Consider the following 10,869-nt stretch of genomic DNA (forward strand, 5'->3'; position numbering starts at 1 on the left):
CGCGCCCTGCCCCGCGCCGAAGCGGCGCTGAGCCCCGGCGAGCCCGCCGCCGCCGCCGCGATGGTGCAGCAGACCAACACGGCGGAGAACACGGAGGCGCTGCTGGCCGCCGAGACCTCCGACTCCGGGGCCGGCATCGAGCTGGGCATCGCCTCCTCGCCCACGCCGGGCTCCACCGCCTCCACGGGCGGCAAGGCGGACGACCCGAGCTGGTGCAAGACGCCCAGCGGGCACATCAAGCGGCCCATGAACGCCTTCATGGTGTGGTCGCAGATCGAGCGGCGGAAGATCATGGAGCAGTCGCCCGACATGCACAACGCCGAGATCTCCAAGCGCCTGGGCAAGCGCTGGAAGCTGCTCAAGGACAGCGACAAGATCCCCTTCATCCGGGAGGCGGAGCGGCTGCGCCTCAAGCACATGGCGGACTACCCCGACTACAAGTACCGGCCCAGGAAGAAGGTGAAGTCGGGCAACAGCTCCGCCAAGCCCGGCGACAAGGCGGACAAGGCCGGCGGGGGCGGCGCCGGCGCGGGCGGCGGCGCGGCGCCCTCCAAGCCCGCCCCGAAGAAGGGCGGTGGCGGCGGCGGCCCCAAGCCCTCCCCCGCGGGCGCGGGCGGCGGCGCGGGCGGCCCCAAGCCCCACGGCAAGGCGGCGGCGGGCGGCAAGGCCGCCCCTTTCCCCGGCGAGCCGCCGGCCGCCCTGCTGCCCCCCGACCACCACGGGCTCTACAAGCCCCGCGGCGCGGCGGGCGGCGCGGCTGCGCCGTCGGGCCCCGGCAAGACGCTGGCGGAGAAGAAGCTGAAGCGGGTGTACATCTTCGGCAGCGGCCAGGCGGCCGCCGCCTCGGCTTCGGCCTCCCCCGGCGGCGCCGTGCCGGGCAGCACCACGCTGAGCAGCTCGGCGGAGGCCGGCGACCCGCTGAGCCTCTACGAGGAGGGCGGCGGCGCGGGGTGCCGGCCCGACGGGGACTGCAGCGGCGCCGCCTGCCCCTCGCCGCCCGGCTCCGGCTCGCCCTCGGACCACCGCAGCTACACCAGCCTGCGGGCCGCCTCGCCGGCCCCCTCGACGGCTCATTCCTCCTCCGCGTCCTCCCACTCCTCCTCCTCCTCCTCCGGCTCCTCTTCGTCGGACGACGAGTTTGAAGACGACCTCTTGGACCTGAACCCCAGCCCCGGGTTTGAGAGCATGTCCCTGGGCAGCTTCAGCTCCTCGGTGCTGGACCGGGACCTGGATTTTAACTTTGAGCCCGGCTCGGGCTCGCACTTTGAGTTCCCGGACTACTGCACGCCGGAGGTAAGTGAGATGATCTCGGGGGACTGGCTGGAGTCCAGCATTTCCAACCTGGTCTTCACCTACTGAGGCGAGCGTCGGGCCGAGCTCGAGGAGGCACAGCCGCGTTGTTGGGAGGACTCGCCCACCCCACCGGGGCTTTTTCGTTTCTTTTTCTGGGAAGGGGCCGGTGAGACTGCTTCCTGCGTTTGGGAGAGCGGCGGCGGCGAAGGGATCGCCCTCTCCGTGCAGAATAAACACGAGTCCCCATCCTCCGGCCGAAGACAGACCCGCACACACCCCCTTCCGAGAGACGAACCTCATGTTGTTGCTTTTTCAGAGACTGGCGGGAGTGAAACGCTATCTTTTCCCTCTTTTTTTTTCCTATTATTTTTTTCTCTTCCTGAAAAAAGAGACGGGGGGGGGGAACCACATACACCTCTGGGTTCTTTGTTATTGCCCACTTTATACGAAAGAGGAGGGGGAGTGATGCATTGTGCTGAGCGTACTGGATATCTTGAGTGTTTTACGCTTTCCTGGGAAAGAGAGATCAGAACTGCTTTAAAAATGAGGAAAGAAAAGAAAAAAAAAAACACCATCCAAGCCTTTGCAAGGTTCACGTTTCGGGGGAGAAATCCTGCCGCGGTTTCTTCCTGCAGGGAGAGGAGGCGAAGATGATGGGAGGAGGAGAGGGTGGATGGAGCTAGAAGCTGAACTGAGATCCTAGTTAAGCGGAGAAGAGCCAGACTTAATCATGAGAGCTGTCTTGGAAATACGATGGGGGAAGATAATAATAAACTGAAATGGATTTGCACGTACAGATGAGGTGGCGGCAGCGCTTTTCTCAGTCACCTTATGTTATATGTAGAGAGAAAAACAAAACCGAACTTCAAGAACACTGAAAACTTCTTTTGAAACAGAGACAGAATCAGAACAGTTTCTGTAACGATGTGGTACAGGGGAAATGGAGGGCGATTGCTTTTGCAAAAAACGAAAAGACAAAAAAAAGTCGTTTTTTTTCCTTCTTACTCAGAATCGTGATGGTGTTGGATTATTTCACTGGTGGGGTTTAATATAGCATGTTATCCTGTCTATCTTTTTAAGATTTCTGTAAGACTGTTGAACAGTTTAAAAAAATAGTGTTAGGATAATATAAAAGCAGATAGATGGCGCTATGTTTGATTCCTACAAAAATATCACCAGCTTTTTTTCATTCTTAACTCTTTAAAGGATTCAAACGCAACTCAAATCTGTGCTGGACTTTAAAAAAAATTCAGGACCAAATTTTTTCTCAGAGTATGTATGTGTTTGTTCCTTATAGCTGTAAATGAAAAGACTGTTTTTTCTCACCGATGCTCCATCCTCGTATTGCTTTTTTTCCTTGTAGATGTAATCGGATGCCATTTTATAAGTGGACGTATTTATACTGGCCAAACATTTTTGACTTGTATTTCTTTGTCCTTTTTTGGTAGTTCTCGTTGTTACCCGCACCATTTTTATGTCTCCTTCACTGAAGGGCTAGAGTTTTAACTTTTAATTTTTTATATTTAAATGTAGACTTTTGACACTTTTAAAAACAAAAAGAGAAGAGAGATGAAAACGTTTGATTATTTTCTCAGTGTATTTTTGTAAAAAATATATAAAGGGGGTGTAAATCGGTGTAAATCGCTGTTTGGATTTCCTGATTATAACAACAGGGCCGCTGGTTAGTATCTCACACACGTGTGCGCGCACACACACTCACACACAAATCAGCCCCTATTTTGTCCATGTTTACACTCCAATCTGCAGGCATCTTAAAGTGACAGCATCCCTCAGCCGCCGCCAGTGCCCGCTGTGCAGCCCCACTCGTTGCTGGGGGTGGGGGGCGGTCAGGGGAGGGGAGGGGGAAGGGAAAGACTAAAGCGTATATACACTGTATGCTACCGTTTCGGGGAGAAACGTATCCCGAAGTGAAGTAAAGCAACTGGTGCATTTACATAGAAGGGATCCTGTACCTTTAACTTGTAAACCACATCTTTTGCACTTTTTTTATAAGCAAAAACGTGCCGTTTAAACCACTGGATCTATCTAAATGCCGGTTTGAGTTCGCGACACTATGTACTGCGTTTTTCATTCTTGTATTTGACTATTTAATCCTTTCTACTTGTCGCTAAATATAATTGTTTTAGTCTCTTATGGCATGATGATAGCATATGTATTCAGGTTTATAGCTGTTGTGTTTAAGATGAAGAAAGTGAAAACATCTTTGTACATTTAAGTCTGTATTATAATAAGCAAAAAGAAGATTGTGTGTTTATGTATGTTAATATAACATGACAGGCACTAGGACGTCTGCCTAATGAGGTGGTTCCGTTAAGGGTTTAACTTTTTTTTTGTTCTTTTTGTTATTTTTTGGTCATCCATCCTGTGCAATATGCTGTGTAGATTTTTTTTTTTTTTTTTTTTTTTTTGTCTAACGATCACCCCACAACGCAACGTTGGGAAGGAAGAAGAAAAAAATCATGCCAGCTAACCATGTCTCAAGTTCACTGCCTGTCAGATTGTTGATATACCTTCTGTAAATAACCTTTTTTTTTTTTCTTCGGGAAGGAAATAAAATCAGCTGGAACTGAACCCTAAAACTTGACTGCTCTTGCCTTCATTGCCGCCAGGCTCCCTCTGCGCGGGTGCTCCCGCACGGCCGCGGCTCCGACGGGCGGGCGGCTGCGCGCCTTGGCCGCCGCGCTCGGGAAAGTTTCTCCTTCGGAAAAGCGCTTGGGGGGGGGCGGTGCCTGCGCGCTCTGGGCGCGGGTGCGGAGCGACCCCCGGCTCCCGGGGTTTGGCCTGTAATGCTGCCGGCGGCGCCGGGAAGAGCGCAGGAAGCGGCGATGTTGTGCAAGTCTGCGCAGGGGCGGGAGTTGTCTCGGGGCTCCCGGGGCCGCTGCAGCCGGAGGGCAGCGGGCCGAGCCTCTCCGCCCGGCGCAGCTCGCCGTGGGGGGGTGACTGGCGTTATTTTCCCCTTTCCGAGATTTTTTCTTTTCTTTCTTCCTTTGCGTTTTGCGTAAGACCCGCCAGAGCAAGGGAGCCTCGGACGTGGGGGACAGCCGCGGGGCCGCACAGCCCCCACCCCGGGTTCGCCGGGGCACCTTTAATTGCGCCTTTCTGATGCAAAACCTTCGCAAGTAGGCGGCGATGGGCGCCGCCAGCGGTGTGAGCGGGCGGGGGCGGCGGCCCGGGGGGTCCCTGCCCCGGTCTCACCGCGGGGCTCCTCGGCCGAGAGCCTGACCCAGAGCCACGGCTGCGGTTTCAGCCTCTGCCTCGTCGTTACCTGCCGGTATTTACCCTTCCCCTCCTACCTAAGGATATGTATTGTACCTTGAATAATGTTTTGTAAACCGATTAAAAAATCCCACTGACATACTAGTTTCACTTAGCTGCTAATTCAGAGCTGGCTTTGAGCCATAGGCTGCCTTTTCCATGTAAAAGGCACAACAAACTGAAAAGTTGTATCGGCTGTTTTGCAAAGCTACCGGCATAAGAGGTTAATGTTTGCCCCGTATTATCCTGATGAATTCCTGTGTTGTATTTGCGATTCAAAATCTGCCATCTACAGATCTACACAATCCCTTGCATTGGAGGTTTCCTGATTAGCCGCTTTGCATATAACTCCTTTCACGGCAAGGCCATTTGCAAATCAAATGTATGCCTTCAGCCTCCGAGTTTCTCCGGGATTTGCCACCCCCATGGCACCCGGGGGTGAAGCAAAAAGGACCACAGCGCAGCCCGGGAAGCGCACGGAGAGGGCTGACACGTGCAATGCTGGAAGCGTGCGCACGGTTTCCCCATTTTGAGCACGTTGTTGTGCTCATCTCTGGTAATTATTGATATATTTGCTCTGGGGGCTGAGCATAGATCAAAATCGGAGGAAAAAAGGACGGGGGTGGTGAGAAGATCGCACTGCAGACACTTCCTAGTGACCAGCGTGGAAAGCAGGCCGGCAATGAGCCTGTTTCGCCTGTACTGCTCTAGGCCTATTATATCTTAACGAGATTTACCGTTGACTACAGTTAACTTGAGGGGTTTTATGGTTTCCTGCATACGTTGTTTTTGTTCTCAGTTATAATAAAGGTCAGTATTGCCAAATGTATTGTTTCTCTGGGGACTCTTTGGTGACACAAGTTGATGCCTCTGCACAGCTAAGTGGATGTCAGGCTAAAATATATATATACACACACCACTACATACATGCATATATATATATACATACATATGTGTCTACATACATTTGAAATAGGCATCTGTTCCTTGCTCTCTGCAGTATGGAGCACAGCAAGTCTCTGACTAGAGGAAGTACATCAGACTAAGCCACACAAGAATATATAACCAAATATATTTCTGTTTTTTGTAGAGACCATAGTTTTAATTAAAGGGGCATATGATTGATTTTTGGAAGAAAAAGTAGCAGCCAATTAATAAATGTGAAATCTAGTAAATTTATAGCAGGTTTTTTTAAATGAAAAATCTATGTAGAGCACAATTAGGTTTTAGAAATCACTGCTGATGTCAGACTGTAGGTTCACCTAACACAGGTTCGTGTCTTGGACATGGGCCAGAGTGGCAGGTGCCTATATAAAGGTGCATTTCCACAACATCATGAAGTATCTGAGCTGAGATTGCTATAGATGTGTTTTCCTCACGCTGCCCTGCCTCCTGGCTTTGTGCAGCCCCGGCTGCTGGTGCCTCTGCCCCACTTGGGGCAGAGTGTGGGTGGCCCGAGCTGCGCTCCTGCAAACTGCAGGGGAACCTTGCCCCAGCATAAAAAGCAGAATGAAATCGCGCCTACCCTGGTGAGTCTTTACCTGGCCTCTGGTAATCAGCATTTCCGAGACTTTCTCAGCCAAGCTGACATGTTATCACTGTCCAGCTCCCTTGATTTATTCTGTCCTTCTTGGGCCTCTCTGCTTACTTGTGGCCTCCACAGCATCTTGTGGTAAAGCTGAGTGCATTCATTTGTGTGCTGAGTGAAAAATGGAGTTTCTGTTTTCAATTTCAACCTCTGTACACTTAACTTCATCTGTTCTTATACTGTGACAACCCTGTCACCTCTTCATCTTTTGCTATACCACCCATTCTTATAACCCTTCACCATTTTTCCATCAGCAATCCTCGTAATTCATAGAGTTAGGGAAAAGAATTCAACCAGAAGATTTAAATTAAAAATCACCATAATATGCTGTGTATATCTCTGTCTCTAAAATTTGTTTTAACAGACAATGCTTGTTCATAAAAAAGTTTATGAAGGCTGTTCACCTCAAGATTGTGTATATAATTTTATATAATGAGGACTGCCTGTCCTGTGTCATTTCATTAGCTTCCCTGTGAAGCAGCACGCGATGTGACTGCACGCATAGACCATATTGCGTTTTCTCTCTTTTCCAAACCCAAAGTAGGTAACCCTGGCAGTTCAGTGCTGCTGAACACACTTGCAAGCTTTGCACTTTTGTGTTACACTTCCAGCAGCTATGGCCTTATGAGCAGAAAGGAAACTACTGGGACTTTAGTCCTCCCTGCCTCCCCTGTTAGCTGCTGTGATATACATTTCCATGATATATGCCGCACGTATACAGTTATGTGACTACACAGCCTTCCCATGGCCCTGCTCACTCTCTCTCCCTCACTGGCCACCTCTGTTTCTGCTTCCACAATACAGTGGAAAAAATAGCAGGCCAGAGCTTGACTCACTTCTCAAGTGCCCTTTATTCTGTGTGTTGAAGCTTGTTTTTGAGCATGCATATTATGATTAATTCTTCATGTGGAATAACTCTGTAAAGGTCTCTGAAAAGTTTTGCAGACATTAACAAGGTATTACAATGTGACATCCCCCCCACTCCCCCAGATCTACACATGTAGTGATTGTTTTGGTATTCCAGAGCTCAGAAATTATTGACACCCCCCCCCCCATTTCAGCATTTTCTCTCCAGGGTCCTCAAATAATCTCTAAATTTTAGTTATGATTTCTGTCACCAACATGCAGAAAATAAATGTGATTGTCTTAGAGATGGGCATATTGCGGCACAAAGGGAAAGTGACTTATTCAGGACTCACTCCTGGACATGAATACCTGGTGAGCGATTGCTTACCTCAAGTTTTGCACATTTTAAAAAAACTTGTGAATGTAAGGAGTAGCGTTTCCTGAAACTATTTAACTACCACCAGAATTAAATCATCAGAAATGCAATGACTCACAGGCACACGTAAGCAACATTTCCTAATACATCTTCCACCAGATTATGCTCTTCTGACTTGTTTCTGATGCCTTTTTTCTTTATCTTTATTAAACTATCCGTCTCTTTCCAAACAAAGCTTATTTCTCCTGTCATGTGGCAGGAAGAGTATCTCCAAACTCCAGTGGCTCCAGTTACATCTTCCTTTCCAGTGAGCTAAAGAGAAGGCTGATACCAGAGCAGCGACCGATGGAGTGACAGTCGCAGTTTTGTGACGGGAGGTTACCTTCTGTCACCCAGCCTGATGCCGTTTGTCGACAGCTAGGAAATACTAACCAGACTATTAATGCACTCCCTTATGTCCCGTCCTTATCACTGGCAGTTGGATGAGGATCCGACGCTCTCGAGCAGTAGGGAGCATCAAGGAAAGAATCACTCACTGTAAGAGGTGGGAAAAGAAGATGATACCTGATAATGGGAACTAGTAAAATGGTGAATGAAGTCATTAGCTTGGCTTGAGTGGGAGGAGGAAAAGGACTTGCAAGAAACAGGAGCAAGACTGGCAGGCCAGTTGCAAAGGGCATGGGGTCTTTCAAAATGATGGAAATTAGATGGAAGTAGCAACTCAGACCAGACATGCGTCAGGGGAGCCATGGACTTTGAAGCCTGACTGGTACCATTATGCCAGCAAAATCCCAGACTAAATGCATATTATACTGGCAATACTATGCTTTGTTGTATTGGCAGTGTCCATCTCGTGTAAACCTGGAAGAAAAAGGAGAACATTGGACTTTTATCTTTTCTCTCTAGCTTTCTCAGTGATTCACTAGAATCCTTCCTGGGCTTCTATCTTTTTGCTTTTTAATCCCCAGTTCACATTCCTTTCTCTGACCCTTTTCCTTACTCTCCCTGGATGGCTTCCTCTCCTTGAAGAGCAGTTTTCCTTGAAGAGCAGGTTGCTGATGTTCTGGTAGAGATGTAAATTGCCACCCATGGGACCCAGAACACAATGTCTTTCTTGCCTCGTAGATCCCTGTTTTTTTTCTATTTCAGCATTCAACTCCTTTCCTTGCAAAAGGCACATTGCCTAATGCATGGCAGTAGAATAAAAAGAAATCTAATTTAAGATGTATTCAAGATGTACCCATACCACATTATCATCCTGATCTCAGTCCAAGGCTCTCAGATGAGGGTATCTCTGTACATTGTCTGTCTTAAAAATAGCACCAAGCTGGGTACAAACTGTGACTGCTTTTCTGAAAGCTAAACGAAAACAGCTGGTATCTAACTGAATAATTTAAAAGACTGTTGCTCAGGTCGACTGTTTTGAGCAAGTGGGATTGCTATGAAACCAGACAAGATCTGACTGTATCACAGCTCACTGAAACCTATATATTCAGGTAAAAGTCCAACCACACCTTTAAAATGGACCAATTCTTGATGAAAACATAATAACATGACTTTCTATTTTAGCAGCCTATCTGAAGTTTGCAGCTGCGTGTTGGTAACACTCTGTCCATCTCAAGGAAGGGAAACAAACATCTGAGTCTTTTCAGGACCCCAGAACTGCTTTAGTTATAATTACTGTCTTAGTTGCTGTATTGCTTATGATAGTACATTGAATGGACATAAAGTGACTCGTAAGCTGACAAGGGCAGTGGGTTACACAGGCCAGTGAGGCCTCGTGCATGGCAAATGGAGTGACAATTAAAGGAGAATCTGGGCATTTCTCCAGACGTGAACATCTGAACCAAGATTGCGTCACTTCCATAAAAACAAATTTACATGTCTTTAGACAAGACAGAAGTTATGTTAGGGAATGGTATGATTCAGAGATGTGGCACTTGACACACAACTCCTCACATGAAGTCATCCATTCAGATTTACTCAGGGCATTAGAAAGGCAAAGCAATCTGAGATTTTATGTGAGATAGCCTCTGTTTAGATATAAGTACTTATGTTCTCTAATTGTATATAACCTTAGTGCTTAATTTCCAGAGAAGGACATATTTTCTGTAAATATTCAGTTGTTCCAAAAATCAATTTATTTCTATAATAAGAAAGCAACATGATTATTTTCTAATGAAAGAATATGCATAGTTTATGCATTACTGAATTTTCTAGCTTTAGCTCTAGGGAAATTAGTGGTACAGTGGATAAAACAGGATATTGAAAACAGGCATCTTTGGATTGATTTCTAGTCTTCCTGCATATTTTGTCCAAGACTTGAGACAATTTGGAAAATTTTGTTATGCTGCTTTCCTTTGGATGGGCTTCTCCTATTGTGAAATACAAACTATACATAATAGCGGATATGTGGAAACTTAACTGTTTCACCAGGTGTGAGAGTTTTTTAATTAATATAAATTGATTGCAAAATGCATTATGTCAGGATGAAAGGTGTGTTACTGTTTTGCAGAGGATTGTTTTTTATATTTCTAGAAAACAGGGTAATGGAACAGAATAGGAATGAACTTACGCATTCTTATTCAAAAAAGGAGAAATTCTGTGTATTTGAAAGATCTTTAATTGCTTTTGTTCTCTGGGCTCAGTTTTGGGAAAAAGTGTAAAAATGTTCTTCAAAGTCCCTCCTCGCTTTTAAGAAATCAAGCATGAGACTTGTAATGACTCATGGAGTCCTTCACTTCCCTATCCTGAGCTGAAAATGCACACTAACTACAAGTATGCTTTCTCTGGAGCTGGTTGCAACTGGAAGGTCATAAATTTTAGCTCAGCTTATCTAAATGGTGTATTTCACGTAACTCTAAAATATCATAATGTCACAGTGAAAGATAAACATTATTAGTTAGGTTTTAACTGACCTAGTCAGTGATAAGTATATAAAGGAGGTTCCCTATTTTCATTAAGAAATTGTTCCAGATTTAGAAAGAGAAGAAGACATAGTATCTTCTATTCTTTTGTATTGCATCATTATTGTTGTTAAATCATTCTTGGTGCCCTTAATTGTAGACGAGCATCCATGTGCCAGGTGCATTACAAACAGGACAAAAAGAGAAGATGCATTTCAGACTGTTTATGATTTAAATGTGGGATAGAAACCCAGCAGTGGTTATGAGCAGAAAACAAGGCAATATTGCTAATCAGTATGGCAGCATTCATCTCACTACATCAGCAGCCTGAGCTAGTTGTTTGTTCTTTTTTTGCAGGCATCACAGCAAAGACAAGTTTTAACAAGGGGTTTGAAAGAGAACACACATAAATTTGCACCTGTGAACAGGAACCACTTCTAAAGTATCCGTCATGATGAGGGACAGTACAAAACCAGAGCAAGCAAACGGTAAGAAGCTGAGATCATGAACTGATCACAGCCGACTCAGTGCTGCTGCATAGGAACGGCCTGATAATTGGTATGGTGCATGGTGGTCGTGGTGGA

General features: G+C 46.9%; 1 protein-coding gene across 1 annotated transcript; it reads left to right on the forward strand.

Annotated features, from left to right (window-relative positions):
* Nucleotides 1-50: 50 nt before the first annotated feature.
* SOX4 (SRY-box 4) lies at nucleotides 51-3,756 on the forward strand. Its single transcript, XM_026080385.1, has one exon. The coding sequence runs from the start codon at nucleotides 61-63 to the stop codon at nucleotides 1,357-1,359; it is 1,299 nt and encodes a 432-aa protein (XP_025936170.1). The 5' UTR covers nucleotides 51-60; the 3' UTR covers nucleotides 1,360-3,756.
* The last annotated feature ends 7,113 nt before the right edge of the window (nucleotides 3,757-10,869 follow it).

Source organism: Apteryx rowi, unplaced genomic scaffold (genome assembly GCF_003343035.1).
Source record: "Apteryx rowi isolate R43461 unplaced genomic scaffold, aptRow1 scaffold_518, whole genome shotgun sequence".
In the NCBI taxonomy this organism is placed as follows: Eukaryota; Metazoa; Chordata; class Aves; order Apterygiformes; family Apterygidae; genus Apteryx; species Apteryx rowi.